General features: G+C 34.3%; 1 protein-coding gene across 2 annotated transcripts in view; it reads left to right on the forward strand.

The window, feature by feature from the left end:
• ADAMTS6 (ADAM metallopeptidase with thrombospondin type 1 motif 6) overlaps window positions 1-18,281 on the forward strand; it is a 140,239-nt gene that overhangs the window by 85,978 nt on the left and 35,980 nt on the right. For both annotated transcript variants that reach the window (XM_058826222.1, XM_058826223.1), the window contains exons 11-13: window positions 3,577-3,684; window positions 8,939-9,084; window positions 11,269-11,332. In XM_058826222.1, the coding sequence (XP_058682205.1) occupies window positions 3,577-3,684; window positions 8,939-9,084; window positions 11,269-11,332 (318 nt within the window). The remainder of the gene's footprint in view (window positions 1-3,576; window positions 3,685-8,938; window positions 9,085-11,268; window positions 11,333-18,281) is intronic.

An 18,281-nucleotide genomic window follows, 5' to 3' on the forward strand; every position in this document is an offset into this window, starting at 1 on the left:
AGTATACTTTCTATTAGTGGTTTTGGGCCTGACTTTTTCAGGGCAGTTTCTCATATGTTTTTAAGGCTGGCTTATTAAAAACTATTGGTTAGAGGTGTTACAGAAAATGATGGTAGTAAGGAAGTAGCTCCGGTCAATAACTAAAGTAGTAGCAGGTATGGGGTTCATGGGGCTGAGCTGGAGAAGAGAAAGCTTTAGGAACCTTAGTGAGAACTTATTTTTTTAACATTCCAAGATCAGTTGAAAATAAAGAAGACATAGACATAGGAGTACCTGGTATAATTCCATTTTCACTTAATGAAATAACAGCACTGATGGATTCTTTACTTCTTTTTAGGTATCTCATTTGTTTTCAAATGACTATTAATGCTATTTTTCATTTCATGTACAGGGTGATGAAGAGTATACTTCAGAGTCTATGTTTTCTTTTAAATGTAATACAGTGGGGAAAAATAAACAATATCTTAAATTTGGCTATATTTAAAAGATATTAAAAAAACCCTTTCATTTCTTGTATTTAATATAAATGATGTCTACAAATAGATATATTGTGTTAATTTTTGAATCTTTGGTGCTTTGAATAGGTTTCCTTTGAGGAAACATTGTGTTGATTTTAGGATATTGTATATCTGTCTCAAACAGAACTCCTTTCTGAATTAAGTAGGGGTTTCTGCTCACACATTAATAGTATGATAAAGCCCATAGCAATTTTACACTACTATCATTTTGTCTTTAGGGATTTAATGAGGTAAGTTCCTGCTGAAATTACGGTCTGAAAAAGGACTGTCAGACTATGTCAGTAATAATATCTACTTTTACAATTTAGGAATAAATATTTTTTCTCATTTTGTGAAGTAGGGAGGTGAGTTGACATGCTTGTAATCTTCTTACAAACAGACAAATTACCAAAATAGTTTTGGAGAGCTGTATTCATTAATTCACATTGTTAAATTAAAATGTCAAATTAGATCAGTGAGTTAGAAGAGTCTAATGCACCAGAGAAGCCTGAATATACAGAAAGAATCCTATTGAAAGGAAGTTGTCAAATGCTCTCATTTGTAGAGACAAATGGCAAATTTGTTTGTAATATTACTTCACTTATGTGACAATATATAAAAGGTGTACTTGTGCAGGCATGTCAAAAGTGGGATTTTGCATATAAGCTCTGGACCCAAAACCATAATTCTGAATTCAAATAATCCTGAAACATAGAGATGGTTTAAAACTCCAGACTGCTAGCCAGACCTGATTTTTTTTGCTTTTGTCCATATTGGAATGTTTGAAATATTTGTTTCTTAATGCAATTGAATGTTTTGCTTTTCAGAACATTGCAGCAAGCTCCATGAAGTCAGAACAACCATTAACTTAGACATTTGAACTTGGTCAGATCTAAAATAAATAGACTGCCACAAGTAGAATTATCACAGTCTGACGCTTTTTAATTTGACAGTGTAAACGACACATGAAGCAGGAGCAAGTAAATTACTCCAATTTTGTTCAACAAAATGAGGAAGTAAATTAAAGGTTAAAGCAAGTAAGGCAGGATTATGACAGGAGGACCTCATACTGTGTCTGAAAAGAATCCATTTTAGGTTTTCACTTTGAAATCCGTACTGTATTGAAGTTTGGATTCATGGTTGATTTAGATGTGAAATTGATTTAGTGTTGAATTTTAGCACCTTAGTTTCTGTGAAAAGTTATATTTTTCAAGAAGCTTTGTGGTGCATTTTCTGTTACTTCTCTGTTTTGTTTTAATTAGTGTATTTATTTATTTATGTGTATCTTAATTTGAAAATTTTTCAGCAGAGTGAGGAAAAAATTTGTTCAGAGTTTTAAGTTAAGGAAATACTTATACTGCTTCCATTTCTGGAAGAAATGCATTGGCTACAGGTAGACTCTTACAAGTGGCAGTATATCTCCCAAAATAGGCTTAATAATTTTAACTTTCATAGAGCCAGACACTAACTAGGATGAACTAACTTAGGCCTAATTGTCAAAAACTGGATGGAAACTCTAGGAATCACCAGTTTTCATTCCATATAATTTCAAACCATTCCCATAGTCTATTTTTTTAATGGATTATAGAGAACATACCTTGCTTCTGCCAGTTATGAAACTAAATATACTGTACTAATATCCCTGCAAGAATGGCACCAGCTGATTTTAAACTTGTAAATAATTTTGCATTTTTCAAGAAAAGATTCTCAAAAGATGTTGAAGGGTTGCTGCAGCCACTAGAGAGTAATGTATAAAAAAATGAATCAATCCATTTTTACATGCAGTACAGTGCAAGAAACATGAATCTCAGGGTAAAACATAACAGTTGCTCCTGTTGATGTGTATAGAGCACATTATATAGGGTGTATAGGTGCCAGATACTTATTCATTACCTCAGAGAAACAATGAACCTAGAGGGGGGACAATAACTCATTCACACTGTCTTTTCCTTTTCCTTTTAAGTTTCACTATAGAATCTATACAAGGATTTTTGGTGGGGTATTATTTCAAGCAGCAGTTAAAATAAAATGAAACAGTATGGATTGTCATAAGATCATTTTAAAGATCTTGTTCTATTCCAAATTTAAAAAAAATATTTTAAAATATAGAATACGTATAAGGAAATTGTGAACTCTTGCACATATCCCAAAATAATACAGCAAAGATTATTGTGTAAGTAATTTACTGTAAAAGCAAACATCTCCTAATTCTTTTGTGTGTACACAGCTGAATCCAAGGGCAGCTGAAGCAACTGGGAAGATTTCTGATGTTCACCCAATTTTGGATCATGCCTACATTATGATTTGTAACCCTTTGCTAATTTTAACAATTTATCTCCAAAATCAGCAAAGCTGGCTTAATTTAAATTTATAAATGGGCAAAACCAAATGAGAAAATATGGTAGGAATAAAAAGAGTACTTGAAAATGTCAGTTACTTTAACAGTGACAGCATAGGGAAATAGGGTAGGCTAAATAATTTATGAAAGAGCAGCTGCAAATCTAAAACGCCTAAAGGAAATATTTTAGTACACAGGTTAGTTTGTTCTAACTACACATGCACTGATTTAATAAGTGTTGCAGAAGATGAATGCGGCTAGTCTGAGCTCAAAAACTTCCTTTTTTTTTTTACATAAAGGAAAGAAAAGTAATTGTTGCTGTTTCATATGTGAAAATTATCGGTATCCTTTTTGGCAGGTAATTTTGAGTCAAATAGTAACCTTAATGGAGACCCTACAGCTCATCCAAAACTGCTTCTATAGCAACACTAAAATATAGTAAGCCCAGTCTTAGCACAAATCAAGAAGAAAAAGCAATAATAAAACACTACTTGCAGAGCAGGTGTGAAAAACATATTATTGTCTAGTTTTGATGTTTCCAGAATGGTTTTTTTGGCAGAATATTCTTAAGCAAAATATAGTGCCTTCAAAATTGCTGCCATCACAGCCATCTTTAGATTTCTCTCTCCAGACAATGTCTTGTCTCTGTTCAAAACAAATTTGTGTATGCATGTGTGTATGAGGACTGGAAGAAATTTTAGGCTTTTATTCTGATCAACTTGCTTCTGCCTTCTTTCCTAGGAAGTGTGTAGAGAGCTCTGGTGCCTCAGCAAAAGTAACCGCTGTGTTACCAACAGCATTCCAGCAGCAGAAGGTACTCTTTGCCAAACAGGGAGCATTGAAAAGGGGGTGAGTACAAAAAATGTATTGTTCAAGTAAGCAATTTATTGTTCAAAGACTACAAGAAGAAAGAAGTAGAAAATTAAAGTATTTCACAGCAATTATAACAGTTCAAGCTAAAACTTAGTTTATCATAATACATGTGCATCATAATGGAAAATCTCATACAGAATTTTTTCACCATTATTTTTATGTGCAATTTAATAAAATATTTATCCTCTCTATAAAACTCTAGAGCCTGGGTCAAAAAACAACCCCAAAACATGTTCTATTTCCTCTGTATATTTCTTGAGCAATTTTTTGTAAATAATCTTTTAGTTTAATCTTTATTTGATTTTACACATTAATATTTTATATACTCTTCCATTAGGGACTGTTACAGCTTTAGGTCTGCCATGGACTTTGAAAATGTGCAACATAAATCTAGAGCCTGAACTATTATTTTGTTAGAAGGGAAAATAACTTTATTTTTTCAGATATAAGCCAAATCATACAAGTGTATAGAAAAAATAATGACTCCATAGAAGGGTTTTATAAAAGTCTGTATTTCTCAGGGACCATTTATTTTGACTTTGAATTATTCTTTCATTATTCAGTTATGCTTGCATAACTGTTTAGCTTAATGGACTTTGATGTATAGTCAGATAAACTCTTCTACCTAACAGAAAAATATAGAAAGTCAGTGTTGCAATAGATACATTTAGCACTATAATATCTATCTGAATATGAGAATTTTGATTTAAAACAATCTCTGTATATCAGTAGTTTCAGAGAAGAATGTTAGAAGACAGTTTCTCAGTTACAAGGCAAATTCTATACAGATCTTAAAGAGGAGAGAAAAATATTTTAATTGATTTAAAAGATATATACTGGGGAGGAAAAAATTTATTCTACATACCTTTTCCAAGATAGTATATTTTATGCAGATTTGTACAAAGTGAAGAGAGCTTGTTATATTAAACCATTACCAGTATCTGTCTGAGAGTGGCTGCATCTGTTCATGAGATTCAGTGATGCAGATTGGATTCTTTTCTGAACAATGTCCATTGCCATCTATTCTCTCTCTGACTTTTGTCATGCTAGCTGAGTTGGTTTCAACAAACTGTGCATTTTGACTTGTAATCTGATATTTAAACAACAAGAATGAAAGCTTTTGGGCAGCTGTCACAATTTATTAATGCTTGTTGACGGCTTCATTCAGGGCCTATGACCTGGTATTGTTCTGATGGCTTTTCCATGCTGGGTTTGGAAATATTGGTAAAATGTTAAATACATTTATTGAACTGGTCATTTAAAAAAATAGAGTGAATAGAGTTAGCCAATAAAAATAGAGAGCATAGTACCAAAAACGTTACCTTATATTAGAGTAATAGAAAATGTTAGAAGCCCTGCTCTTAAATCAACAGTCTAGGTTTATTTTGGAACCATCCTCCTTTCTGATGACAAAGAGTAATTTAATTTACCTCAATTTATGTTTTTTAAACCATGAGACTACAACCTGAGATCCCTTTAGACACTGTTGATCTATTCTCTTGTCAAGAGGTTTTAATCAGGTTGCTCTACACCAAGCATTTTTTTCCAGTCACCATGATCTTGTTCCATTGTTAGATTTTAGAGGAAAATGAGAGAATCCATGCCATTTTACAGAGATAAACCTGTTAACCAAAGATGCCTGTTAACAGCAGAGAATTGTGTCTATAAACTGTACCCACAAAGCTTCCTGTGAGTTAATAGTTCCTGGTGGCAATAAAACAGAAATCATGAGCTCTTTCTAAATATGTAATTTTCTTTCCCAAAGAGTAATGTGAAATAAATATCTTACTGTGCTGTAACACCCCCTTATTGTTGTTGTTGTTGTTGTTATTACTATTACTACAGCTAAATTTGTACTTGCAGTCATGCCAAAAGGCCCCAACCATGTTAAGGCCTATCTTGATGGATTCTGCAAAAATATATAATAAATGAAATTTCCAAATTTAAATACCTAACAAGATCTCAGAGTATTTAATTGCATTTAGATATTTACTTACATTTTATGTGTAACAAAAAACCCAAAGCATAATTTGATGCAATATATATTAATATCTTATTGGCAGAAGGTGTAGGGATTTCTACACTTAAAAGAGCCTAACCTTCTTTAATATAACCTTCTTTCAGTTTGTTTTATAAATCTGCCAAGCTTTTAACCCTTTGGGTTGAATTTTTCCATGATAGATATCTACTTATACCTGAAGATTTTTAGAGTATTTTCCATAAGAGTTATTCAGCTGTTTTCCGCATACAGGGAAAGAGAATAGAACGGTTTGTTGCTGCTGATGGAACTGTTATATCTGTTCTGTTTTGAAGCTTTAATATGCTCATGGTTTGGTGAAGGGTTTTACATATCAGTTGGGTTCAAAAAGGTATACTTTTCCTAATTTGTAATAAGAATTTTAAATATGCATGAAGTTTCTCTCTGGTATTCCCAGAGATGTGTTTGTGAAGGTAAATTAACTGATAGGTTTTAAAAAATACACTGATGAAGAAACTGTGCATATAAAACAGTAAGACAGAACTGATAGGAACACATACGTTGTGTTTTAATTTAATGTAATAAAAAAGGTGACCCTTCCTGTAGATTATAGATTACATCCACTCTAGGGATGTAAAAGAGGAGCAAACAGACAAAAAATGAAAACACAACGCTGAAAAGACAGTTTACATAGCTATATTGTGGGATGATTTAGCTTGTTATTGGACATTGACATAAAGTAAATGTAAGTTATTATTGAACATTACGCTTTCTTGAAAAATAATTGTAGAATTGATGACTGAAAATCAGTAGTTAAAATTTAAATTACACTAATATTTTTCTTCCTCATACAATATAGGAAATCAATTTTCCTCAGTATCAGAGTACTTGCTGTGTGATTTTTCTAAAATCATACTGTTACAAATGTTAATTCTCTAAAGCAGCTAATACTCATAAAATGTCACTGTATTTTATTTTCATTAGTCACTTCTTTAGCAAAAATTTCAGAGTGCTTTTATTCACAGAGGGTTTGGATATATTATTTGTATTTCAATGCATCACTGTCATCTTTCTGCTGAAATAATGGAAAATTATTCTTTCAGTATTAGAGAAGAATTAATATTTCAGATCTAAACCTTCCGTGAAGAACCGTTCTTTTAAAATAGCTGTCACCTCCTTTCCTCATATGGTGATTACTCAATAGTCCTAACCTCATTATAGCAGATGAGGTTGTTGTCATTCCTGGAGGAAGCATATTTCTGAAGTCCCATTAGAAATAATGAAAATTTTGGTAATTTTTAATTACTCTGACAGAAATTCTATGCATCACTGGCTTCTAGTGAAAGATAAATTTTTACTAGGAAGTTAAGGAGAGAGACAGAGGTGAGCATTAAATCCCCAGATTTAAGTTCAGTACAAGAGAAAACCCAGCATTTAAAGAGGTTTTACGGGACAGTGTGGGAATGTGAAAGACAGTGTTTGCATAACAGTGGAAAATGCACACTATAGGGATTTTATACAGCTTTGGAAAAATAAAGCAGATAAATTGAACCTGTCTATTGTCTCTATAGTTCTAATTGTACGGAATTAGGATGTTTTAAATATTCAGTTTTATATGTGTGATATTAAGAGATAACCTTTAAATCTGAGTATCTTGAATTTCTTAGCTTGGGTCTTGATATGTTTGTAATGTTTGTAATATAATTTTAATTATATTAGTTGCTTACATTTTACTCTTAGAAGCATTTTCATTTTTAGCTTTTGATTTTAGCATTAAATATCTTTTAATGTACTTTTGTGGCATCTCAAATAGATTATAATAAGGAGATTTTGGCATTTAGTCAATAAAATTTCTATCAATTTATCCTTGTAAAGAGAAGAAAGTCATGATTTTAGGCACTCCTCTAGCCCACATAAATGCTTTATTCTCCATCCTTATTGTGTCATTAGAGGCATTGCAAAACACTGTGCTATTTATATTTATCTATCTATACTATCTAAATATGTGAGTTCACTCACTATGTGGCATGAGTTGCATTACACAGACATCTAGATTTAAGAGACTCCCTATGAAGGGTTCAGTCCTCTGATGAAACCTTGACTGAGTCTATAAATTTAGAACTCCAAGAGGAAAAGAAGGCCTGGCTTTGCTGTATATATTACTCTGAAGTTAAGTCTGAGTTTTCCAGTAGTGCTTTACAGAGGGACAAGGATATTTCTATCTGCCCATGTCTTCTGTGCATGTCTCAGTGTGTCAAATTCATATGGACACAGAATACAGAAGTTGTCTATATTTCTTTTTAGGAAGGGTCAACACTACAGAAATTCAAGGGAATTTAAAACAGCACTTGCTCAGCTTTTGGAAGAAAAATGTGCACATTCAAGTCATGATAAACCTGAGTCCATGCTCTACTCTGTCACCTAAGCCTGCAGGAGTAGGAAAGGGTATCAAATTGAGCTACTTCAAATTCTCAGTGATACGTTAGACAACAGAATGCGATCAAAATTATTTTATTTCTGAATGGTTTAGAAAAGGCCTTAGATGAACTAAATTATAAACTTGTTTTAACAGTTAAAAATTTGGGCAAATTGTCTGTCATTTTGTATTTCTGATTTAACTAATAATATTGAAAAGTTCAAGTGTTTGCTTGAATAAAGTACATGTCTGTTCTGCCCCAAACAAGTGGCCAATCACTATTATAAAATGATTTTCTGTTCCATGTCTAATGCTTCAGCACTACTTTTATTATGTCTGTAGTGTTAGTGAATGAAATACTGTGACAAATTCTTCCTCCATTGTAATGTCATGCACACTTTCTTTTATAATAATAAATACATTCTTAAAAATACTATCAGGGGAATTTTTCATTTTCTATAATGAAGTCTCTACACGAACATTCAGTGGAGGGTCTTTTACCAAACTGGGCTTGGAAATTAATCTTAATGTTTTAAAGAATGTAAGCAACTTGTAGTTCCTGAATTGTGAAACATTAAGGAGGCTGATGAAATAAAAAATACTTCTGTTTTGTGTTGGGGATCTATAATTTAGGACTGAGTGGAGACATTTAACAAATCACACACACCCTCACCAGTGTCTAAACATGGCTAGAAAAAGTAAAATACTAGTCTTGTTATCTATACAGGGAATGCTAATGCCTATAATTGGTCATTGCCTGACCCTTATATTTTTTTGTCCTGATAACTCTGTCAGCCTCCAAGCTAATTTTGTGTTTCTTTTGTGAAATCTTTCAGTGGTGTTATCAGGGAGAGTGCGTACCTTTTGGCACTTGGCCCCAGAGCATAGATGGGGGTTGGGGTCCGTGGTCAATATGGGGAGAGTGCAGCAGGACCTGCGGGGGAGGAGTCTCCTCATCTATAAGACACTGTGACAGTCCAGCGTAAGTAGCTAAAGTAAGCCGGAGCCAACAAAAAGACACATTTGGAAATTATTCAAAACTGTGGTTTCACTTGTTATCTGTAAAAATGTTTTGCTAGTTTGACAACATTTGTCTTCAAAATAGCAGACAGAAATACTTAAACAGGAGTTCACTAGACATACGTTTAACATTTTTAATGTATCTGATGTACTGTAGAGATAGCTGGATTTATATTTAGCAGTAACCAGAATGGTTTTCTTTATGTGACTTGTTGTTCATCAAAATATATTTAAATTATGCCTTAGAGGGGTTTCTTTCTTAGGGCATATTTCCTTTAATTATTGACTCAGTTATAAAATAACAACTGCTAGTTACTGATTAAAAAAAAAAAACTCACCAAACCCAACACAGTATTTCCAATGTTTTCAATAGAACTGCTTATATACAAACCATTGATAGTAATATTATATTGCATACAATATATTTATGTGCTGCCTTGTCCAACACTTCAGTTGTGACTTCCTACTGACTCTTAAAACAATTTAGCATCTTTTTTCCCTGCCACTACTCCCTATTGGTCTGCTTGTCCTCCCTGAAGAGGGGCCAGCTTCCCCACTACAGATCTGTTGTATATATCTGTACTTGTCTCACAATCTATTTTCCAATGTCCTGAGCACTGCTCCAGAGACATTCTGTCAGGTAAGTGCTCCTCTCTTTGTCACCACCTCTTCTCTAATGAGGAATGCTTGTTTCTATTACTGTTCTTTGCTGAATGAATTGCTGCTCTTTTCTGTTTTGGCTTTCACCTGATTACCTCACCACAGCTATAGGTCTTCACAGGATAGTTTTATTACTCCACACTCTCTTCTTCTCTCTCACTACTATTGGTTTTTAAGACCACTTTTTCTGTAAGTCATTTGTGTTTCTTTCATGAAAATTCATTCTGTGTCTTTTGTCACTCCTTTTCTTCTGTTCTCTGTTCACTCAGGTTATTTGTTTTTTGTATCTGTGTTTTCCAAGCCAGGCTGCCCAGCAGCTTTCCACTGCACTCTGCAAGACAGATACGCTACTTAAACAGGGGTCTGTTTGTCCCCTATTATTAGCAATAACTACCTAATGTGGCCAATATCACCACTTACTCAATGGATACAAAAGCAGAAATTATCTGTATGCATCAATAACATGTCAGACTGTGTTGGTGAGAGAATAATAAATAAATTATTTATTATTATATTAATTATTTGTTTCAAAGCAGTATTTAAAAAGCCTAGAGAAATGTTTGGAACATGAATAGTATTCTAAGATTTTTTCCCAGCTCCTGTCACCATGTATTTGGGTTGATATGATGAAAACAATTAAATTTTAAATGTTTAACAAGCAAATGCATTTGGGGGAGGGTATTGTCTGCATTAAGAAAATACCAAACCTGTTGATTAAGGATAACATTTCCTGGTTAAATACTGTAATGTGAAAAATAGTATTGATTTAATATTTTTAGTTAATTTTAAATTGTAAATATTTTAAATTTTTATTATGAAAGCCTCACAAAGTATTTCTTCTTTCTGCTTTCAAGTTGCAAGCCAAAGAGCTGATGTCTGATTAAGCTTCCATATAAGTCTAAGTTAGTTCATTATTTGACCTCTACAGAAGATAGATAATGTTCTTGAGCAGCTTGGGAATTTAACAGCCAATTATCTACACTAATAAAGATCTGCTTACTCTGAAGTTTCCTCAGATTTATTACTGATTAATTAAAATCAGAACTGAATTTCTGAACTAGAATATACAGTCTTTGCTGATTCTAAAACCAGTCTTTGTTGGTATTCAAGTAAGATGACTGAAAAAAAAAAAAGTATCACATAGGTTGTTTACACATTTCTCATTTTAATTTTATAAAGCAAGCAAGTAGTTAAAACCAACTTTTTTATATTATTATATTCAAAATGCAATTAAACTTGGAAGTTACACAAACTACATTAACGTTATTAGTGATGATTTTTCAAGTACCCAGTAATATTTTGTGTCTGCTCCAATGCAATTGAAAGATATAATTCTTATCAAAATCTCATCGTAAAACTTGAACATATTTTTATTGTTATTTATATAATATATATCTCTTGAACTTGTATTAAGAATGCATTAGTATATCTCATGCAGTTGTGTTTGTTCTAGTGCATATCCTAACATATAAACATGTTTCTCCAGGCCTTCAGGAGGAGGAAAATATTGTCTTGGAGAAAGGAAGCGTTATCGCTCCTGTAATACCGATGTAAGTAATTTTTGTTCTGCTGTGATCAACCTGACTAGTTTACGTTTTAGCAGCAATAGATGCATTTTTTCTCCAGTTCAGAAAGTGTATGGATTCTGTGTTTAATTGGCAAACAGTGCTATAAGGCACATCTATACTGCAGGCACCCTGTGTGTTCTGGTAAATGTTAGGATGATACCTTGATGTGGTGTCTAGCTAGTGCCTTTTCATTAAGGCCTGGTGTGAGTTCTACTTGAGCTTCCACAGTAAATGTGAACAAGAATCATTCCACACCTGAGCAAAAATCTGTCTAGCCCACTGCCTTATCTTCCAGCAGTGTCCTATAACAGGTTTTTAGGGAATAAGTTACACATTTTTGACAGTTAAGGGATGACTTTTCTACTGGGTTGAGTTTCCAAAAGCTGTGTGTCTAAATATTGCTGGAACTCATGTTATATCTCTACCACATCAACTGCCACAAGTTAAAGTATCCTCCATGAACCCACTTTTAAGTCGTCTTATGTTGCAGTTTTGGAGACAGGCACACAATTAAACACCCCCAATCCATGCAACAACAGGCAAAGTTTATTGATAGGTGCTCCCTTTTATAGGGGCTTCAAATTTCCCATGCTCACGCATCTGATTGGTTGGGGTCTTAGCACCGCCCAGCTCACTGGCCAATTGCACGTCTGCATTTGTGATTGAATGCGATTGGCTAGTGTCCCCAGTTTGAGTTTGAATCCAACCTATCACTGTCTTACAAAGGGACTCGTTTACTTCGGTTGCCCCACGAAGTAGGCTGGTGGAGTGGAGGTGTGCTGTGGCCAATTTACCTGTGCAGCTTACAGACCAGCTGTAGCAGTCAGACTCTTACACTTGTTGTACCTTTATAACACTCAGTGCTAATGTGTAAAATAATCCTCTTACATTTGCACGCTCTGTGCAAATGTATTCAAAACCTGCTGTTTTGCCGCCAGGTGTTTGCTAGTTACTGTATTAACAGAATGATCCTGGAGTTCCATTTTAGATCTGAGCCCACTGGACAGGGACCCTGAAGGGGCAAGACACAGCATAAATGTAAAAGGTCAAATTATGAACCTAAATTGCAAGTTCATGTAACTTAAAATTCAAACCAGGAAAAAGTATACATCAGTGAAGAATTTCACTAATAAGTTTCCAAGTGAAAATTACAGGTCAGTAGCACTGTAAACATAAAAAGGTTTTCCTACTGTTTTAGCTTTAAATTCATATTAATTTTCATCTTAAATCAAGGAAGTTTGTTACACTGAATCTTTACCTAAAGATGTTGTTTCACATCTTTATCTTTTGATATATTCAGGAAAATGTAATAATTTATATAATGATTTTTTGAAAAAAATGCATTTATGATCATTATTAATTATAATATTTTTCCCTGCAAATTTCTCTGTCGAGGTTATTATTATTATTAGGCAGTATTAAAAATTTCCAAATTAAAAATTACTTTCTTACTGTTGATCGTGGCTGCCCTGTTCACAGAGCCAAGAAGTGTCCATAATGTAGTAAGAAAAGCTGAAGTTTAGATGCTGGTCCAGTAGGAGCTGTAAAACTTTCCCAGTTGTCCAACTTTCCAAATCCAGTGCATCAATCTGGAACCTAGACCATGTTATTTTTTTTTCTGTAAATGTATATCTTTGCATTTGTCTGTCTTGGTACAATTTTAATTTGAATTGATCTGGTTTATCAGATGCTACTCTGCAATTAATTTACCTTTCTCTTTACTTTCACTCAAGGCGGTCTTGTAATTGGAAGATTTCATAAACAAGCAATATTTTTGTAGTTGTAATTCACAAATGAAAATATTGAATCACATCAGGTGTCTTCCTAATTCTTATGGCAGATAGGAAATTCACTTTCAAATTTGGCAACTGCATAATGACTGCTTACTGAAATCTGTCAGTCAGTATTGAGTATATTTCACATATGCTTTATTGAACTGTTACATCTTCCATGATATTGTCTACTACTAAGCTAAGTGACTTACCAAACTCTAAGTGTGTTTCACTATTCTTTTAATCTATCCAGGAATTGTAATAAGTTTTAGTTGATAAAACTTACACAAAAATACTGATTTGTATTGTTATCTTTCTTTTAAACCTGTATTATTCAAACATCTGCCAACTTTTCTGTTTATTTGGGATTGATATGAGACAAATCGTAATCTAGATTATTCTATTAATTCTTTTCAAATAACGGTCTTTTTACATTAGCACTGTTTCAGTTTGTACACAGTCTAAGATTTGTTAAAAAATGCGCACAGGCACACAGCAGGCCCCCATTCTTTAACTCTGAGGACTCTTGCGAAGTATTTGTCAAGGCATTGACAAAGCATTTGTCTCTAATCTGCCACAGTAACTAGTATATAAAAATGATTACATAATATGTGACCCCATTCCTTCACAAACATACAATTTTTAATGTTTTTTTATTATTAAGAATGAAGCTGTATCTACCTAGACATACCACAGAAGTGTTGTTATGATTTGTTTTATTTTTATTGTATTAAATTTCTAATTATCACTTTTCAGAGAGTTTTATTCTTAGTTGGTTTTGCTCCCCCTATTCTTTATTTATTTATTACAGAGAGGAAGTTTACACAGTCAGAGAGGAAGCATACAGAAGGTCTCTGAGGAGGCCATTGAGATTATTCCCTCAAAGAAAGACAAAGACAAAATACTTCTCAATAAACCATTCTTAACTGATGATTGGGCACCTGACCTGTTGTGAAATACCTCTAGTCCAGGAAATAACATTAGGATTTTTCAATGTCCTTACAGTCAGTACAATTTTCATAAAATATAATGCATATTTTTCAATCTTTTAAGATCCCTACTTACTCTTTCCCCAGTAAGAAGATAACTGGTACTATTCCCTAGATTGGAACCTTTCCTGTGTCTGCAGATTACTCTCATGTCTGTTCTGTCTTGAGTTTTCTTTACACCAGACCATCTCCATGTTGGTTACCATTGGGATCCTGGTAGCACACACCTTGAAGCATGATGCACAAACCGCTGCACTAGCTGAGGACTGTCAGAGATAACTCTAATTTCAAACTTAGTTTGTCACCTTAGTGATGGGATTCTGTTCATTCATTTAGTATTTTGTTAATTTTTCTTATGGTAGTAACAATGTTCATTTAGTCCAAGTTGATTCAGTGCACCCAAAACTCTTAAAAGAGGTCACTCATCAGCTGTGCTTTCACAGATAATGGTTCATACCTGAGTGCAGTAATTTGCATCCATTCAAACCACTGCAGCAATCTATTGAAATATTTTAAAATTACAGCACTCTATTACAAAATACTGGTTTCCTACAATTTAGACAAGATATTGGAAAGGGAACTTTGCATTTCATTGCCTAGGTCTGAAAAACAACTGATTGCAAACTCAAGCCAGGCAGTTTGGAAATGCCATTCTTACAGTTTGTGATCCATTTTTTAAGCATGTTTTTTAGTATGGTTTTCCAATGTGTGAAGATCTTGGTACTTACAGAAGTCTAAATTTACAGTCTTAATGCTTTTGTCAATTCTAGTCCATTTTTTTCATAGCAATATTTAGGAATCTATGTAACTACGAGTCAGAGACTTGTAGTCTTGGCAATTTTAATGGAATCATATGTTGATTAATATAAGTATTAAGAGCATGCAAATCTATTACTGTTTTGATGAGTAATGTGCTGTTAGTATGCTTTTCTGTTGAAATTTATTGTGCAGTGTCAACATTCATTGCCTGTAACTGTAACTAAAATCTGTAACTTTCAACATAGCCCTGCCTAAAGTGCCTACTGTTCATTACCCAAAACCACCCTTATTTTAACTTCAGTCAACTTGCAGACATGATTTAGTTCTCTTGTCTTTTTTCTTTTACCTTTTTAATCCTTTGGAAACAGTACACACACTCCTACTAGACTTATTTCTCATCAAGCACTTCCAAAGCCATATATGACTTCTTAATTCAAAAGGCATCTGCTAATGGAAACATTGAGATCAGCAGAAAATAACATTAGCTAATAAGTTCTGGAAACATAAGGGTGGTAGAAAGAACACACTCATCATAAAATTGTTTTTTACCATATTATCTCTAACAAAAAATACGTATTTTTCCAACCAATGTGTTTTTAATTAAAAAAAAAATTATAAAATTCTAGTAGAATTGCAAGAAACATAATTTCTTATAGTTATAGTAACTTAATTGATTTAAAATATTTTAAAATATTTTTAAGGATGCAAATCTTAATTTGACATACATCTAAAATTGTAGAAGTGTTCTTTTCTCTATATATGATGAAAAACATGGATTGCTTACAAATTCTGGGAATGTTTTATGTATATATGTGTGTCTACATGCTTTTAAAAGTTTATTGTTTTTCAGTCCTTTCTCTTAACAGAATGTTGGCAGGAGGTGTTCCTTTCATTATGCATACATTCACAGATATTGTTTACTGCTTTCATAATAAGCAGGTTTTTTTTCTGAAATTAATTCATGTGAGAAGCCACATTTTGAAATAGTATCTGAGTTTGAACTGTCACTCTTCTGGCTTGTTTCTCATCTTCTCTGAGGGGTTGTATAAAGCTTTGTTAATAGGAAACAAGTTCAATTGCTGAAATCTGCCTGACCCCAAATTCCAAGATGAACAGGTGTCGTGTCAGTGTTCAATAATTTGTTAACACTTTTAAAACTCAAAACTTCTTCTTCTCAGGACTTTCTTCAGACCTGATTTTAAGTTCTCATATTCTTGCTGGGTTTCTACCTCATGATTTGCATTTCTCATAAAAGAACATTTGGAGACACAAGCAGTCTTTAGCTTGACAAGAGTTATCCATGTACTGTAATTGCATGAAAGAAGTGAAATAGCTGACCCAGTAAAGAAAAGCAGTTATTTACACATTTACATTAGGAAAAGAACATGTACATAAAGAGATAGTGGCAAAGAGATGACATTTTGTAAATTAATTTTGTGACTTACCTTATAGTCATTTTGCATTTCTATGTCTAGGATTTTCATAGAGTCATAGGTTAGAAGAGACCTCAAGGACTATCTGGTCCAACATTTCTCTGCAAAAACCTGGTCTGGACAAAATGGCCCAGCACCCCGTCAGGCCAAATTTTAAAAGTATCCACTGCTTGGGAAATTACCACTGTTCTGAGGAAATTATTCCAATGGCTAGTTGTTCTCATTGAGAAAAGTTTATTTTCTGTGTTCAGAATCTGCCCAGGAGTTACTTGCACACATTACATCTCCTCTATATGACTCCTTGTGAAAGAGAGAATCTCCATCTTCTCTGTAGCCACCCTTCAAATACTGTAACATGGGGAGGGATAAGGCCTCCCCAAGCCTTCCTTTCTCAAGGCTGACCAAACCCCGTTCCCTCAGCCATTCCTCATGTGCCAGGCTTGCCAGCCCTGTGATTGCCTTTGTGGCCCTCCTCTGGACCTCTCCAGCCTGCCCACGTCTGTGCTGGGCACCAGGGGCCAAAACTGAGCTCAGTACTCCAGGTGTGGCCTGACAAGCACTGTGTGGGGTGGGATAAGGACTTCATCTCTGCTGGTGAAGCCCTTGTTGGAGCCACCCAGGACCTGTTCCCTTTCTGTGCCGCAGGAGCACACACATCACTCAGAGGCAGCTGAGTCCACCAGGAGCGCCAGGCCACTTCCCACAGAGCTGCTCCCAAGCTGGGTAGATCCCAGCCTGTGCTGCACTCCTGGGTTATGCTTTCCCAGGTGCAAAACCTTACACTTATCCACACTGACCTTCACAATGGTCTGATTAGCCCACTATTCCAGCTTATCCAGGTCTTTCTGCAGGGTGCCTCTCCATTCCCAAGTGTCCTCTTGCTCAGACAGTTTGCTACTATTGCAGAATTTCACTAGGATACATTTGATCCCATTTTCTAGATTACTTTGAAAAAGAAACAGTGCTGGGCCCAGTATCAATCCCTGGGGACACCCCTTGTGCCAGGCTGTCAGTTTGAAGAGAAGTGATTGACCACTCCCTGGGTCACCCAGGTTCCCACCCACCCTACAGACCCCTTGCCTAGGCCATAACACAGCAGCTTCTCCAGGAGGAGGCTGTGGGAAGTAATACTGAGAGCCTCAGAGAAATCCAGGCAAGCAATGTCCACCACTCACCCAACATCAACTAAGCAGGCTGCTCTGTCATAGAAGGTAACCAGGTTTGCCAAACATGGTTTTGAATGCATTTCTTGAGATCGTAGCCTTTAGTTTTACCTCCTGTCAGGTATTGGTGAGATACTAAAGAAAGATAGGAAAATAAGGCAGCAAGACTACATTTCAAAAACCAGATTATGAGAATATTTTTTAGAGTATAAAAAATAAAATCTTGGTCCTTTTTTACTCATCTTCATATTTTATTATTTTGTCCTAGTTTAATTATTTAGATTAAAGGGTTTGATTATGGAGGTGATTTATTTAACTTGTAAGGAGAATTCAGTGCAATTAAAATACCAGTTGAGTAGATTAGGAGCTGAGCAAACAGGACTGAAGAAGTGTGAAGTGACCAGTACCAGAGAGATTCAGGCTCTAGTTTTGAGGGATGTCAAGACTGATCTTTCCACTGCTTGGAGAATGTGATGCAAAGAGGCAAATTTAGTTTGGGTTACTATTAAAAACACACTAAAATTAATTTTTAAAAAAACTTACAAAGTTATTGGAATTCTTATTTTTATCATCTGAAGGATTATTGAATAAAAGTAGTTGCACTACTCTTCTTACCAGTTAATGCATTGTATTTAAAACTGTATTTTTAATTAGAAGGAGGTAATAGAGTAACAGAGAAAATTAAAAATGTAAATACTGTCTAATGTCCACTGTTTTAATTTATATTGCTTCAGAATAGCAGAAAAAAAATAATAAAGCTCCTGAATCATATGGCAATAGGCTGACTTATTGCATTAATCAATGAGATATTGATT

The sequence above is a fragment of the Poecile atricapillus genome, chromosome Z (genome assembly GCF_030490865.1).
Source record: "Poecile atricapillus isolate bPoeAtr1 chromosome Z, bPoeAtr1.hap1, whole genome shotgun sequence".
Classification (NCBI taxonomy): Eukaryota; Metazoa; Chordata; class Aves; order Passeriformes; family Paridae; genus Poecile; species Poecile atricapillus.